Here is a 17783-nt window from a genome sequence, read left to right as displayed (position 1 = left end):
GAATGTACACAAAATTTATTCATATCTCGTGAGTAGGAGGTGTTCACGATTTGGGTAAAAATCTATCCAAATCGAAAAACCAAATCGAACCAATCAAATAAATTTATTTTTTATTTGATTTGGTTTTGCATTTTTAAAAAAAACTGATAATATAATTGGTTTGGTTCAAAAAAATTGAAGAATTAACCAAATCGAACCGACAAATTATATACATATTTTTTATAATTATATATACATAACACATTATTTTTTATGAACATTTTTTTATGCAAAAAATACAGTACACTAATTTAAAATATTAAGATATGATACATCTTTTATTTGTACAATTATATCATTAGCTTATACATTATTCAGTAAATTTATGTTGTTTAATACATTGGATTAACTAATAATATCAGGATAGTCTCGATCATAAGGCCACTAAAGTAATTTTGGGGGCCAACTTTCTCCCAAAAATGTATATGTGTGTATATATTTTTAAAAATCTCATTTATTGATAAATTTGAAAAGAATTTTTCGGATAGAAAATATAATGAGTTTTTACCTCATTCAATATAGAGATCGTTATAATAATTGAAAAATAAAATATTATTTGGTTAATTGTAGCATCCTTTCTTATATGACTATCTATTTTGTTGCCTCATTTGTATTCTGACGATTATCATGAACCAACATTATTATTTTTATATTTACTTTTTATTCCCCTTTCATTATTTTTATTCTCTCATTATTGAATATTCTAAAGTCTCTCAAACGGTCAAACCTTCTAAATTATGCAAAATCTATTGTTGTGTGTTTATAAAAAGATCATTTTTTTTGGTGTCTTCTTCAAATTTCAAGCACTAAAATTAATCAACACTATTTTAGTATCATTATATCAACTTATCAAATTCAGCGCAACAATATTTTGATATCATTACATAGAGTCTTCAAATTTTTGAATCTGATTTTATTATTATAACTTTATATTATATATTTCTCATTGAAAATTTCATTCTACCTCATAATTGTTCGCATATATTCTACCTTTTCAAATCTCATTTATAGGATTACATTGAGTATGTTATAATTATTCAATTTATCTATGTCAACTAAGAAAAAACATAAGGCCTCTTGTTGAAGTTTGGCTTTAGGCCCCAAACTTGTTGAGATGGTCCTGAATAATATAAGCAGAAAGTTAAACATAATTAAAGTTCTGATATAAGAATTATAAGATTCAAAATGACACGAAGAAAATTTACTTTTTTTGAATGAATTATTGTCTTTTATTCTCTTTTGAATGATTTTTATTTTTTATTTTTGTGTATAGTTAATAATCGAAGCAAACCAAATCGAAATCGATAACAACTAAACCAATGAATATATATTTTAATTGATTTAATTTAATTTTAATAATTTTAAAAATAATTAAATTAATTTAATTTTAATTTTAATCAATAATCAATCCAAACGGACGGTAATCACCGCTACTCGTGAGGACACAGACATTTGTTCTTTCAAAAAGTGGTCTATTTTGTACCTAAACATGTGGAAACTGTTGAAGAACAGTGGAATCATGGAAAACAGATGGCTTTACTATTAACAAATAGTAGATGTCTTCATCTTCACTTATTCTTTGGACATTCTGTGGCCAACTTTTTGGTCTCCTTAAAGGCCATCCCTTCAAAATCCTACTAATCCAACACCTCAACCACAACTTGGTCCAACCAAGAGACCTCACGCCACCCCACCCCCTAGTCCCACATCCCATCCACCCCCATTTAGGATTAAGTGACAATATTTCTTAATCTCTTCGAAAACAGTTTTTCTACTTTTTCGATGTCAGTGACAGAGCCACCTTGTACCGAGGGGGTTCGAATCCCCTTCGGCAAAAAATTATACTATTTATATATGATTAAAATATTTTTTTTGTATATAAAGTAGATATCGTCTTCCCTTCAATTAGCCCGTGTGTCTACTTATTCAGATTTTGAACCCTCTTATTCCTGACTCCGTCACTGCTCGAGGTAGTGGTAAGGTCTGTGTACAATCTACCCTTTCCAGACCACACTTAGTGAGATTTTACTGAGTATGTTGTTGTTGTTGGCAATATTTCTTAGTCTCTTCGGAAACAGTTTCTCTACCTCTTCGAGATAGTGATAAGGTCTGCGCACACTCTGCCCTTCTTAGATCACATTTAATTGAATTTCTGGAGAAAATTTTCAAAACAATAATATTTTAATATTTAATAGGACTCTCTAATTATATTTTATTATTTATTAAAAATGGCAATAATTTAATTTGCTATTTAGATATTTTTTTTATTTTTTTATTTTTTATTTAATAGAATATAAGTAATTAAAAACAGATTGGAGAAAATTATGGGAGAGTATTTTTTAAATATGGTAAATGCTAATTACATTATTTATTAGGAGATACAAATAGGCGAATTTAATTATCAATTTTCTCTCTTCCTCCATTAAGGAGCTTCAATCTTCTTCCTTAACCTCCATTAACAACTTCAATTGTGTAAATGCAATTCGTTTGTTAAAATTTGTGGCTACAAAAAGGAGATCGGTCCGAAAAACACAACAAACATACTTATAGAAAATGAATATAACTTGAGAAATGATACATAAAACAAAAAGATGATCTAATGATAAAAATTTGGACCATAGTTCAGAAAAGAAACAAAAATAAAATGAAATACAAAGTAGGTTGAATGAAATATATATCTGCTAGCTTATAAATATTCAGAAAGGATACAAAAAAAATACAATGAAATACAAATCAGGTAGAATGAAATACAGATCTACTTTTCTATAAATATTCAAAAAGGATATAAGAATGTAATGAAATACAAATCATGTATAATAAAATACATATCTACTTGCCTATAAATATTCAGAAAGGATATAAAAATTCAATGAAATACAATTCGCATGAAAAATATACAATAAGAAATGCTAAATACAAAATAAATGATAGATAAATGATATCATTTTCGATTAAACTATAAATATAATTAAATGATACAATTACTATTAACGAAAATACAGATTTGTTACCTGAATCAGTGGGATTCTTTTGAGGATAGATTTTGGAATTTTTTTTAAAAAAAATAGAGAAGAAGTAAGAGAGAAGAACTGGAATTGATTTTTTTTTTAAAGAGAATAGTGAATTGGGGAAATAAAGTGATCATTAAGATAGAGAAGATTTAACGTGGGAAATAACATGTGTCAGTTTACTATTAATTTTTTTTTCCTAAAAATGTGCATAAAAAGTAGAGAAAAATTAGGAACTAAATTGGAATACTTTTAATTTGTCATATAACTATAATATATCTATTATTGATAAAAAAAATTAAACTGGAGTCATTTTCACTAAATAAGTTGAGAATTTTGATTAGTTCACTAATTTTTCTAAGTTTATATAATATTAGATTGGGAAAGATGTAAATAAGCATATGGACGGTAAGAATTTATATAGACGATTTATATTTGCTTACGCTTGGGGCATAATATTAGTTGTTAGTTGTTCATTTTATATTAGTGATAGCTAAAAATGTTAGTCTATTCCTCGCATTTAACTAGGTATAAGAATAAAATATTTCGAAATAAAAAAAACAAAACAATTGTCATAAAAAAAAGAAAGAGAAATTTAAATCATAAGTGCAAATTACAATTTAACTCAAACAATGAATTAACAATTCACCGCTTTAGATCACTCTTTCAATGTATAAAAAAATAGTTATTATAGTAAAAGTCGATATGTTAGTTTGATACAACAATAATAATATATATAATTACTTTCATAAGTGAGATCTAGAAAGAATGATGCATACGTAATTTTAAAAATGAGATTTTAAAAAAATAATGCATACGTAATTTTATTTTTATTTTATAAAAATAAAAACGTTTCTAATAGACCTTCAACTTGAGTAGAAAAAAACATAAAATGATCATCCAAAATTCCACAAACTAAATGATCAAATTTTTTTAAGCACAAAAAAGAGAGACTATTCTCTCCCCCCTGCCCCCCTCCCCGACACACACACCTCAACATTGGGGTGTCTAATTCAGTGCCACAATTTTTAATATTTATTTATTGGCAGAAGAAAAAAAAAATCTAAATGTAAGGTCCACCAACCAACATAAAACCTCCTAGGCTTAGCAGTACAAAATCTGATCCAAATCCAACAAAAAGTGACTAAAATGGCCCATGGATATGAGCAATTAAAATCCACCAGACTTATGGACCCACCATGTGTATGAAAAGCCATATCTAGGTCACAGGTCTTTGTCCTCCTACTATTAATTCAATCATCATAGGTGTGTAGCAAAAAAAGAGCTGATGTTTGAGGAATATAACACAGGACAAAGGAACTTCTTCTGTAAACCTAAAAGTGGAGCAAATTAAGAAATTGAAAAATAACATAAAGGAAAGGTAAAAGAAAAGAGCAATTGATAGTGTAAGAACCAACTTGACGGAGTGGTAATTGCTTTTTTATTTTTAATCAGAAGTTTTAGATTCGAATCTCTCTGGTTACGGAATTGCTTTTGTTAGGAATCGTTTTATCCTCAATGTGAAACTTTCGGACGTGGATTTAAATTTAGTCGAACGCCAATGTAAGGACTGAACATATGATGAAAAAAAAAAGATAGTGTGAGAATAGTGCAAAGTACATATGCATTGCATTTCATATGTAAAGTTAGGGAATAGACCAAATTTATATGGTACATGCTAGGAGGACCTTTTCACTTTGAACCACTTGTAATGTACTTGCTACTTTTGTAGAAATATTAATGAACTTATAAGTAACTCCTTTAATTCAAATCATAAACTATTTGTCATGCTGAAAAAGTTGTCCACATCCGTTATTTTACATTAAATTAATGAATACATGAAATACATTGATAATAACAAGTAAATTTTTAGAAAAAAAGGTATAAGTACCTCTGAACAATGGTTGTTTTTACGGATTTTCAATCCATGGAGATCAAAAACTACAACCATTCTACTCCATGAAGAAATAAATAAAATTTGTGTACATTTTATCCACCCATATCTCACTTATAGGCTATTTTGGACATATTGTTGTCCAATGGTGGGTATATATATGTTTGAAGGAGTTGTCAATGTGTGTGTGATGGTGGAAGTAGGTGGTGTGAGTTCTGTGAGATTGGAGAGCTTTAGGTATGAAAAAAATTATGTTGGGAGTGCCATTTTCGAATGAACTCTGCACTACATGATTCGAATTTAATCGAGACTCTACGGGCTCCAGACACCAAATAAAAAATCAAAAAAAAGAGATCGAGGAGCCTTGGTAACCTAAAACCAAAATATATTAAAAGATTTTTGTAAAATTTATACAATAATAAGACAAAAGAAAATCCCTAGTCTTTCATCTAGTGAATGAGAGTGTCACACATAATGTATAGGTTAGGGCCCATGCATGTCGTGATTTCAAACTTTATCATACATAAAAATATGATATTTAAATACAAGATGAAAGAAAAATACCTTACTATTCACTATGCTTCAAACCTTTGTGACAATACCTTAAAATGATATTTAATAATTAACGTTATATGACAATATAGTACTTTTGTGGCTTTATAATATTTTTAATTCTAAGAATTGAAAGAATGACTTTATTTGCCTTACATGCCTATCGATCGATTCGATTGAGTTTTGAAATTTATTGATTTTACTTATTAGTTATCCGTTTATAAAAATATCAAATCGTTATAAAATCATTAAGATGTTGATTTATCGATTATTGATTTATCGGTTATTTAATTATTATTGGTCCGATTATCGGCTTAGCCGTTAAGATTTGATAAAAAAATCATTGAAAATTACTTAGAAACAAGGCGACAAACCAAACGAACCTTGCTCATGAGTTGATAAATTGTGTCTTGCTCAAAAGCAAATGTAAAACATTGTATAATTACCAAGAGTTTGAGACAGTAAAAAATAAAAGTATGAAAACCAAACCCTAAGGAGCCGTTTGGTTGGAAACAAGTTATCACATGATTAATTATCGTGGGATAAGTTATCCCATCACTATGGTATATATGGTGGGATAACTTATCTCAAACATGACAACCAAACAAGACACCAAAATTTTATACCTAAACTATTTTTTTATCCCATGACTATTTATTTTTATCCCTCACACCAAACGACCCTAAGTGAAGAACTTTATATATCTAATGGTAGTAAATATAAATTATTAAGTTACTATCGGGTTATTGGTTGATCAGTTAAGAAAAAAACTTATAACCGTTAAAAACCGATAACCCGATAATAAAAAAAATTAAAATCATTACCAAAATCATTAAACCATTAACCCATTATTGATAAATTCATAACTTTTTTTCGATTCAGTTTATCGATTTCAATTCGATTTTGAAAAAACTCTACTTACACTTGAGCCACTCCTGACATGAGATGGTGGAGGAGATGTGGAGGAGGAGGTAATCCAATAGTTTAGATAATTAAGGAGTAACTAATTATAAAGTGCCCAATTTTTAAAAAGAAAAGAAAATGTACATACTAATCAAATTTTAAGTTAATTTTTGGCCACTCAAAAGTTTTCAAAAGGCCTCATTTGTCAATAGATTTTATTCCAAAATTTGAAAATTGTTTCAAATAATTGTTTGTTCATCAAATTATATTAAAATGTCACGATCCCGACCCGCCGCGATTGACACCCACGCTAATCCTTCGATGGAAGAATCATTAATACATCCCAACCATCACATTCACGAGATACAAGAAGTGTAAAAGATGCGAAAACAACTTAATTTAATAGCAATAAGGCTGAGTTCCCATAAACTCAGTAAAGTCTAGTCAATAACCCCAAAACATGCGAAAATACCTAGGAACTGAAAGTCATTCGTACCAAAACTCTAAACAAGATATCAAGTCTAGGAAAAAGGGAATGCAATCCCAAATAAGGTCATTAAAAGTAAATCAGTATTAAACATCTAAGTCCCGAAAAAAGAACTAGAAGTAAAGAGAGCCACAACAGCCTGAAAGAAATAGCTCACCGTTGAACTCGAACAATTGTCACTCCTCTAAGCGAGATCTCTCCGCAGTCGGTTGAATATGCCTGTACTCAACAAAGATAGAGCAAGTGTAGTATCGGTACACAAAATCAACAGTGTACTGGTAGAATCACGCGGCTAACCAGTATGTGGATCATGGACAAGTAAACTTAACATAGTAAGCACATATATACATAATAAGCTTAATCATATTCATATCAATCAGTACTCAGCAGGACCACATTTTAACAATCTCAATATCATGCAACTTCACATAAAGGTCTCCTAATGGGACGTGCAAATATTTAATTTATGATGGAGCGTGACCCCCAATCCAAGCTTTGCGTCGAAACGTGACACCCGATTCAAATGTGTGTCAAAACGTGACACCCGATTCAATTATGCAAATCAATCACAAATTACCAACAATAGTCCACATTATAACACCAAGAACATGTTCATCAGAAAATAAGCCAATAAGTGATCATTTCACATATTCGATAGCATGCTTCCCTATCCATATACACATATGCATACAATGAAGCAATTTAACAAGTGCATGAAACACATACGAGAAACAAAACCATCACCTACCTCAAATTCAAGCTTCAACAACTCTAAGGTGCAAGAGCTTTCCCTTTTTCGGGGTTCTTTCAGTTTGTTCTTGGTCTAAAAATAGTAAATATACACAAATGATCAATATAATGGTCTACTTTATTTGAATTATAATATAATTCCCCTCTTAGACCAACCCATGATCCTAAACCCTACCTAGGGCTAATTTCCACCATTACCCATAGGCCAAAGCCCTCCCACAGTGATCACCCATCCTAGATTATGGGTTCTAGGAATCAATTCACAAGATTATGGAGTAAATTACTTATATTTGGCACGATTTGGAGTGGAAATCAGTAGAAAATCGCCCTAGTTCGTTTCTGGTGCTTCAAGAATGAAGTGGAATAAAATAAATCGTTCTAGATTTTTTTCCGACTTAAGTTCGCGACCATCCCGCTCTGGCGGCCCCACCCTGGCGCCTCTAATCTCGCTATGGTGGGATAGGCGGAGACAGAGAGCTCGTAAAGAGTCTCCAAGTCTCTCCTTTCACGACATACCCTCTCCCCAAGACGTCTTAAATTATACCTTTCACGTCAAGTTCAAATTCAGGAGTTTTATTCACCTGAATGCGATTTCGTGAAGCCGTAAATGCTCTATATCGTCTTGGTACCAGCTAACCCAATCAAACTAAAGATTCCTCCCCCATTCGATTTCGGGTTACTTTAGACCCATCTGACTCAGAATTCATTTAGCCTAGACTCAAATTTTCTGAAGTTACTACTCAAAATTTTTTCACCCAATTTTTTTTTCCTGACCTATCCATAACGACAGGAACAGATCGTTACATAAAATTTTTTAAAAATGTCAAGAGGGGTTATAAAGAAATTAAAAGAAGTAAGAAGACAAGAATTGAGATAAGAGAAAGGCAGATTTATCGTGTCCCCTTCAATCATTTGTATATATTTAATTTTTTTATGTCAATACGTGGCATCTCCCTCTCCGATTCTTTTTCTTTTTCTCTCTTTTTCTTTTTTCAGAAATTAGTTTGGGTTGTAGACAATATACTTTTGAGATGTCCTATCTGACATGTACAATTTTTAACCCAGTGTAATTATTTTTGCATGCATATATTATATAAAATATATAATATGCTTTGGATACCTTGCTAAAGAAAATTAAAGTACAACACCAAATAAAATTAGGCTTAAAATGAGAAAATATGTCACATTAAGTAATCACAAAGTTGTTTGATAGGTCATAAGGAATTTAGCTTCAATTGTATTTACCCTTTTAGACTTTAGTCTCAAAGTTTATTAGAAATAATTTTTTTATATTCTTAAAATAGGGATGAGATTGTATATATATTACTTTTTTAAAATTTTACTAGTGAAATTATATTGAATATATTACTGTTGTTGTAAATTATCCTTTTTAGGGTGTTCTTAGTACAATTTTTTTTAAAATTTTTTCATGTTTGGTTAGTTGGTCAAAATGATTTGAAAAAATAATTTTTTCTCTAAGAAAATAAGTTTCTCAAAAATAACGAAATGACTTTCTTAATGAAATCAAAGAAAACAAGATGTGTAAGTAACATTTCAAGTTTACTGTCTTTTCCCACCCACCCAATGCCCTTACCCCACCCCTTGACGTCTTGACCATCCAATCCAAAACCCCACTCCTCATCTCATCCCATCTCCATAGTGTTTTGCTAAATTATATAAATATTTTTAATAATTTTTTTTTACTTATTTATCAAACATTAAAAAGTAAATAAAAGATTCACTTATTTTTTTTAAAAAAGACATTTTTCATCCTACCAAACACAGTACTTTAAGTAAATTGTTTTTTAAAACAGTAAGTTTTAGGTTGAAAAAAGGAATGACTCACACTCAATGGAAGGGTTAATTCAGAACTAAACCTTAATAAGAGGAATCAAACATATAAAGTGCTAAACTTTTTTTTTGTTGTTGTTATTCCCCTAAATTTTCAAAATGCAAAGTTGTTCATTATTTTTAATCAATTAATTGTATATTTTACGAATAACAATATAACTAATTCATTTAATCTTTCACGAGACATAATTTATCATAGGTGACATTTGATTTATATGGAAAATTTCTTATAGCTTACCTTTCAACTTACTAATACATACACTGGCTATAACAAAGTGATAGTCATGTATCACCAAACATTGTAGCAGAGTATTTTATTAGAGAGTCTGTAGTTTTCTTTATTAGAGAGTATTTTATGTCTTAAAAGTGAAATTTTTTGACGCAAATTCAAATTAGTCAGACAACAAGTGGGTACCGAACATAAGAGGAAAAAATTATAAAAAAAACACAACCTTGTAATAGTATGATCCTCCTCGTCTAATCATAGGTTTCAAAATCAAATCCTAGAAATAGTAAAGCGTAAGGCGCGCTTCCCCTTTAATAGATCCATCATATTGCAAATTTATTAGATTAATTGGATCAATATGTTCAGAAAAGTAGATAATTATATATTAAAAAAAACATGTGACATTTGTGTTTGGAAAGATACTGAACATGTCAAGACAATGAAAGTAGTCCCTAGGAATATAGGTTACTGTTATGTTGTCATTTCATAGACAATTAAAGTAGGTCATATAATGAGGACAGTGGGACACTGTTACTTAAGATTTTCTGGAAGAAAAAAATTAATTATGTGAAAAATATGCATTTGGAAAATATTTGGTTGAAGCAAAAAAAAAAAAAGTATTTGAAGTTGAAGTTTAAGAAAAATGTATAAGTAGAGTAGTGTTCCAATATATAGAATTAAAATTATGAGTGAAAAATATTATCTAACGAAAAAAAATTCGGAAATAATTTTTTTTTTTTTTTGCAAATATAAATGGTTAAACCAATATTTGCAAATACAAGTTCTTTTTAACTTTTCTTTCTTCTTTGTTTATGAGAGGCAATGAAATGACTCAACCAAGGAAAAACAAACCAAAAGCATTTAATGGAAGATTTGAGTGAATTCTCAATAATTGCCTAAAAAGACAAATACCATGATGTGAAACTAGGAAAAATAATGGTGTGATTGTTCAATGTGAAATAATAATTTGGTATCCAAAACAATTACATTTTTCAATTGTTATTTAAGTGTGTGGGGGTGGATAGGCCCTAGCATGAATGATTGTGTTGCTCTACTCTGGTAATTGCAAAAATAAAGGTTGGCAGACTAAATTATTCAGAGATTATGGTTTTACGATTATAATTTTTGGACTAGTTTATTCAACCTGAAAAGTGGAATAAAATAATCTCAAATTTGATGGGATAAGGTGGAAAATCGAGAATTAAGTTTGGAGCTAAATTTATACTATGTTAAGTTGACGGTAAAATTTATCTTGGAGTGCTTTTATGTTATTCATAAAAGGTAAAAGATAAAAGACAATGATCTACAAATGTATATAGACTATCGTCAATTAAACAAGGTTAGTATAGAGTATATAGTTGAGCTTCTTTTGCATCCAAGATCATAACAATAAGCAACTAAAAGCTCATATGTGATGGAAATTTGAATGTTCACCTTCCAAAATCTTACAAGTTGCAAAAGAATTCAACTTAAAATCAACATGTTAATGAATTGACGACAAACAGATCTTACAAATGGAATCAGTTTTGAGTTATAATATGTAAATGTATTAATAGTAATGCTGGGGAAAAGACATGTTATGGAGGTGGTAATGGCGGCCTGATCTGGTAATAGTATTGAGTTGTATTTGTTGGTGGTGTCGAATATGAAGCAAAGGAAAGATTGAGAGTGTTGGGGTTGTTGGGACCAGACATTGGAGATGTCGAAGCAGTGGTAGCCGGAGTTGAGAATCCTGATGATGCTGCAGCAGAGAACATTGACATTGGGGTTGTTCCGACCTGACCATGCATTTGCATTTCCCAGTTTGAGTGTCCGTGGGAGGAACCTACATCTATTCTCTTTCCGGATGCTCTTTCCTACAAAGTCCATTTAGTTACTTAGCTCGAGTATCGATTAGCAGATGGTAAGTGACATGTTATAACAAGTTAAACTGTACTGATGGAGCACTGTTGGTGTATATAACTTAAATCTGTACAATAAAAATGCTTTAGCCACAAGAGTAGTGTGTCTCTCAATCGCGTTTTACCATTGAAATCACAAGAAGAGACTTGCAGCCCTCAACTATTGCATACACAGATGAAACAATCCAGTACTATAGAAAATCAATATGCACATTTTTTCCCCACCCCACCCACAGGAGGATCAATAGTGTTCCGACTCATCTTCCGGCGTGACTCAAACCATCAACCTACTGGTTGATGATGGAGGCGTTCAACCACTTGAGCAAGCCTCACTTGTCGCATACACACATTTGACCATGAGTTTCAACAGAAATTAACAGGGGTAACAACAGAAAGTTAGAGAATAGGATGAACTTTTTTGTACCTCATAGTTGGGAAAAAAATTGGAATATACTCCGTTCCACAAGTGAGCTTGTTCAGATGTCACTGCAGGTAATGCCTTGAAATGTGAACTACCACCATCCATCTGTGGAATTAAGAAACACAATGAGAAATTGATTATCAGTTAAATCTAAGAGAAAGCTATGTTGCTTTGACTCTTTAAACATATGGACGGGTGCGTGTTGGATCCGACACGGGTTAGGAAGCATTTTTGAAGAGCAACATAGATACAAAGAAACAAAAGGAGGAATTCATAATAATAGGGAAGTAGAAGACCATCAAATTCAATCTACCGCAGCATTTCTATGTAAACTACTCTGTTTTATACCTGTGATTTTGTTGCTTCTTGCATATCATAAGGATGATACTGGAAACCCAACGACCTTTCAATTTCCTTCGGAGAAGTAGTCGCGATCCCCAAGTTTAGATCAAGATCCTGTTCGCTACCTGCATTATATGCATACTATAAATGCAACTACTACAACATTGAGTGACGTTATTTGCGAATATAGTTAACTCTTATGAACGAACCTTCACTTTGAGGGTTAGAGTTTGTTTCCCCTTCATATGCACTTGGCTCGAAGTTGGTAACAGCCTCCCTTCCATTACATTTGATAGCCGCCTTATCGTACGCCCTAATTTTGCAGAAAATAAAAATGGAGATACCGGTTGGTCGATTAAAGATTTTTGTTGAGAATTTACTGGCAATAAATTCATATTGACGAAGAAGGTAAAATTCATGATCATTAGGACCTTGCAGCTTCTACTTCACTGTCGAATAGCCCAAGATATATATACCTGCAATGTAAGCAGTGGAATCCCCACCATGAATATTATAGTCCCACTTATTTCTTCTTCAAATACGCATTGTTTAACAGATTTTGTTTCCCACTTCCGACCAACTACATAATCTTACGATATAATCAACAAATATGTTGCTCAGATCCTCCAAAAATGTTGTCGCACCTATATCAGATTCTTTAAACTTAAACACATTTTTGGAGGATCCGACCCACGATAGATACGATCAAATCATTAAATTGAGACTACTCCTACAACAATATCAATGAATAAAGTTTCTAACTTGTATAACAACTTCAATGAGTAAAGAATCTTACTTTTTGCCAAGGAATTGCCCCATCCGAGCCTCCCATCTCCCACATTTATGCAACGTTACTCCTCTGTATTTCGAGCTCCCTCTCGAGAAACCCGTGCTCTGGCGTCGCAGCACGTGCACAAATTCTTCTTTACTCAGGTTCTTCATCTACATTAGTTCACAAACAAAATTAATGTTTATAACATGGAGTTAAACATGTATTAGTACTAGTACAAATCTTTTACATTTCTAACCTGCTTCATATCTTCCTCGTAATCACTAAGATTAAAGTTTATATCAGCATCAACACCCCGGAACTTAATTGCAGCTCTATCATACGCTCTGATACCACGAAGAAAAAAGTGGAAACAAACTTCATTAATCCAATCTGAAAGGATCTGATAAATTATCAAAAAATACTTTTACATAAGAAACTTATTTAATCGTTTACCTAGCAGCTGCATGAGCAGTGTCAAATCCACCTAAATATAAGCCAACAACACAAGTACACAACCAATCAAAAAATTTCCCAAAATAGAAGGTTAGCATAGGCATAACTAAAACTCCAAAAATCACAAATCAATGATTTAACCAACTAGGTAACAATTAAAATAACATTATATAGTACATACCCAAATATACTTGTTTGCCACAGTCCCTGCACAAAGTAAATTACTCAAAAAACTTGACAATTAAAAAAAATAAAATTGTTTCGTAGGTAAATAAAGCAAACAAACCATATGTGTGATTCCCATCTACCAGTTCTTCTATAAAAAGTGACACCTCTGTACTGTGAGCTTCTGGACCTAGGTCCCCTCCTACTTTTCTTAACTGGTTGTTGTTGTGGGCGGCCCATTTGCTGCGCCTCTCGGAAACTAACAGTATTGGATGGATCCATGTTTCGATCAACCCAATCAGGTATCTGAGAGGTATGGACCCGATTCAACTCAGCATTGTCCATAGGGAACAACTGCTGAGTCACGAACTCGGACCTCGTCGTCCGATTCTCATCGTATCCCTCTTCATCATCATTGTTGCTGCAGCTCCTACTAGTTTCAGCTCCACCACCAACTTTAAGGATATCAAAATTGAAGGCGAACATGTCTCCGGCGGCAGCGCGTGTGGAGCACGTCTCGTCGTCTCCGGCACTACTACAAGCGTCTACATTCCTCGCCGATGAATTGGAGCTTCCCGATTCATCGGCTATGGAACCTTCTGGAACTTTCCCATCATAAATTGCACTTACATTGAGATCCAACATCATTCTTTAACAAATTTCAACTTATATCACAACTGTTTTTGTTCCTTCAACTCAACAATGGGGAAAAAACTCTTATTATTTTATATATGTTCAAACATTCATGAGAAAAAGGGAAAATCGGATCATGGAAATTCCAGAACAAATTAAGAAGTTAATCAAAAACGAAGCAAGGAAAATGATTCTTACATGTTTTGTTTTGTAAATTAATTTATGTAAAGGAAGAGGAATTTTTATTTTTTAGAGAGAAGTAGAATGAAGAGTGATTTTTAAGATGTATGAAGTGGGTGGGTATATATATAGGTGAAAAATGGAGGAAAAGTGAAGCTTAGAGAAGAAGAGGAATCATGGTGGACTGTCATAAAATCCATGAATTTTATGATTATTATTATTGTGTGTATTTGTTGAAATTATTTTTCTTTTTTAGAAAGATAAAAGGGCAGATGTTAGTATTTTGTTTGTTTTATTTAAAGAAAGTACAGAGAGGAGAAGGGGAAAGATGGGACGTGTGTGTGTGTGGGACATTTGGCTGGCTATTCCTATATTTGGGAAAAGCTAATACATATTACTCTTATTTATTTTCTCTCTCTTTTCTAAAATGGAAGGGGTCACCCAGGTTACCGGAACAACCATTAGCCAGTCCTCTGTCTTCCTTTCTATTTTTTTCCTCATTCGGTATTGACTATATCCGAATGAAGTTCCATATTAAGAAAAATATTTATCATTTTACTATAATCTTTATTGATCTTCATACTCTTCTTTCCCTTTATCGTTTAATAATTTCATATAATGTTTTGAGACTTTTTTTTCTCCCTAAGCTTTCATTCTTTTTGCTCCACTCAAATTCATAATTTCAAGTTTGGAGATAGAGAATGCTTAGTGTATGAACAATTCTACTTTGTCATAAATGTTTAAGTCAATTTATTCACATATGGACTATTTCACTACTCTTTCTTCTAAATTATTTGTCATATTTTTTTTTTCAAGAGTCAATTTTTTTTATATATTGTAAGTAAAGTGGTGGTAAAAATATATTATACACACAAAAATATTTTTTAATGATATTAAGATTTTTTTTCAAAATTTTAATAATTAAGATCTATTCAAATCAAATAAGTTTTTAAATCTTAATATACATAAATGCACTAAATGACGTAAGGTCTAAGCCATTCTTAACTTTGCAATTTTAAAGCAAATTTATCTTTTGTTAAACAAAAAATGGTAAATATATACATTTTGTTAACTTTTTTAATCTCAATTGCATAATCAAAGAACACATTTACCCCTTCTCTTTATAATAATAGTGTAAGTTTTCCTAACATAACAATACTATATTTAATATAATTTTATACGTAAAATTTGAAGGAAAAAAATATATAAATTTTATCACTATTTCATAAAAACAAAGGGATTATTTTTAATAAATTCTCCGCTTAAATAAAATATTTTAAAACAATTTGAAAAAAGGAAATATGAAAATGAAGGAGGCTAAGTTTTCTTAATATCATTAAATTGTTATTATTATTATTATTTTTAAAGAAAAGTTATCCATTAAATGCAACCATCTGTCCCATTACCTGTGCTAATTTAATTTTGATTTAGAAGCATTGAGTCCTCCATTTAATTACTAATTAATATACTCCCCTAGCTCTTTTTGAATACATACTTATTTGGTCCTTTTCTCTAAAAAAAAAATTTACTAGAAATTTATTATTATAAATTAATTTTAGTATTTATATTTTGAAATTTTAAATTTAATCATTATACTTTATATAATTATGTAATGATAAAAATAATATTAAAAAAATGTAATAAATTTCAATTAATTTGATAAATGTGCAAATAATAAAGGATAAGTAAAAACTAAGGGCGGGGGAGTGGGGGGCGGGTAATTAATTACTGTAATTTATTCAAAAGGTATTTGTTCCTATAAAGAGACTTCTGGAGCTGTACTTTTTGCAACTTTAAATTTAACGTTGATTATCACGTGTTATTGGCATTTTCTTTATTTTATTTTACTCTTTCGTCTTTACGTTTACCTTGTTTCTTTCATATGAAAGCTACATTTTCCTTGTATTTCACATGCATAAATATTTATATTTTATCCTTCATATTTGAATTCTTTTAACGAAATTTTTGGCTCTGTCATTAATATAAGTGATTCGAGTCAAAAATAGTTGTAGCTACTTTATTTTGTACTTAGATATTTTTTTCGTCTTAAAATATAGTTTATGATTTCTAAAAATAGTTGTCTCAAATTATTTGTTATTTTAAAAATTCACGTCCAAATTAATTATATATTTAATTTGTTGGTTTTCACACTTTAGCTTGAAGAACAAGCTCCTAGCTATGGCGGAATGAATTACTTACTTGGAGAAGAGAGAAGAGAGTTTGATCTTATTCAACTGAATTGTATTGTGAGTACATTGTACAAGTATATATAGTTAGGCACCTTTAGGTACAACTGTAAATAGCTCATAGCTCAACCACACTGGATAATTCCTTGCCTAACTAACTTCTAATCACTCACTAATCACTGCTTTGTAACTAACTAACAATTCAGTTACAACAACTAACTAACTACTTTCAATACGCCCCCTCGAGCTGGAGGGTGTGATAAGTTAAGCACTCCTAGTTTGTTTAACAAATATTCATGTTGAATTCTGTCAAGTCCTTTTGTGAGCAAATCTGCTTGCTGATTTTTGGTTTCAATGTGATAAGTCTTTACTTTTCCTTCCTTGATTCTGTCTCTAACAAAGTGACAATCTATTTCTATGTGTTTGGTGCATTCATGAAAGATTGAATTTACTGCAGTCTGAAGTGCGGCCTTACTATCACAATACACACTAACCGGGCACTTCACTTTAATCCCCTATTCTTTGAACAGTCCTCGTAGCCAAATAATCTTAGATGTTGCAGTAGCCGAACTGCAGAATGGTATCCAAAGGCTACAACCAGCAATAGGGTATAGACTATGATGAGACATTCAGTCCAGTTATCAAGATGGCATTAAGGACGATTAGGTGTGACTTGCTTGATAAGGGAAAGAGAAGACGTCCCTCAAAGCCCCATTAACGCAAAATAAGTCGATTCCTATGTTTTTCAATTCCCATGGCACACCTAGAATATGGGGCCAAAAATTGTAGAGGAGCAGGATCTGAAGCGGTGACTACTACAAAAAAAGCAAAAACAATTCTCAAAGTGCACTCATCTCCTTCATCATCGCCCTCTTCCATTGAGGGGCACACAAGGCTTCCCTTCTAGTTTTTGGTATGGATACTTTGAAGACTTGGCTCTCTTCTTTGATAAATAGGACTTTGCTTAGATGGTTTGGCACGTTTAGCTTTCGATCGAGAAAGACCTGGACACTGATACTT

General features: G+C 31.3%; 1 protein-coding gene across 2 annotated transcripts; it reads right to left on the bottom strand.

The window, feature by feature from the left end:
• Positions 1-11115: 11115 nt before the first annotated feature.
• LOC129902789 (AP2-like ethylene-responsive transcription factor TOE3) lies at positions 11116-14594 on the bottom strand. 2 transcript variants are annotated; one of them, XM_055978192.1, is made up of 10 exons: positions 13886-14594; positions 13781-13806; positions 13600-13630; positions 13403-13490; positions 13171-13316; positions 12806-12850; positions 12584-12687; positions 12381-12499; positions 12036-12137; positions 11116-11566 (listed from the first exon to the last, which is right to left on the bottom strand). In XM_055978192.1, exons 1-10 carry the CDS (start codon positions 14410-14412, stop codon positions 11288-11290), a joined length of 1467 nt encoding a protein of 488 aa, XP_055834167.1. In that variant the 5' UTR covers positions 14413-14594; the 3' UTR covers positions 11116-11287. The 2 variants fall into 2 exon arrangements, with proteins under 2 accessions (XP_055834167.1, XP_055834170.1); XM_055978195.1 differs by lacking the exon at positions 12806-12850 and having other exon boundaries at positions 13886-14590.
• Between the last annotated feature and the right edge of the window lie 3189 nt (positions 14595-17783).

The sequence above is a fragment of the Solanum dulcamara genome, chromosome 9 (genome assembly GCF_947179165.1).
Source record: "Solanum dulcamara chromosome 9, daSolDulc1.2, whole genome shotgun sequence".
NCBI classification, from domain to species: Eukaryota; Viridiplantae; Streptophyta; class Magnoliopsida; order Solanales; family Solanaceae; genus Solanum; species Solanum dulcamara.
This window is presented reverse-complemented; position numbering and strand designations above follow the sequence as displayed.

Bases quoted from the DNA above. Each gene is read 5' to 3' on its own strand.
- LOC129902789 (XM_055978192.1), bottom strand. From the start codon at position 14,412: ATGATGTTGGATCTCAATGTAAGTGCAATTTATGATGGGAAAGTTCCA. The intron at 12,500-12,583 runs GTTCGTTCATAA...CATATAATGCAG, and splicing joins CTCTAACCCTCAAAGTGAAG to GTAGCGAACAGGATCTTGAT. The intron at 12,138-12,380 runs GTATAAAACAGA...TTAATTCCACAG, and splicing joins AAGAAGCAACAAAATCACAG to ATGGATGGTGGTAGTTCACA.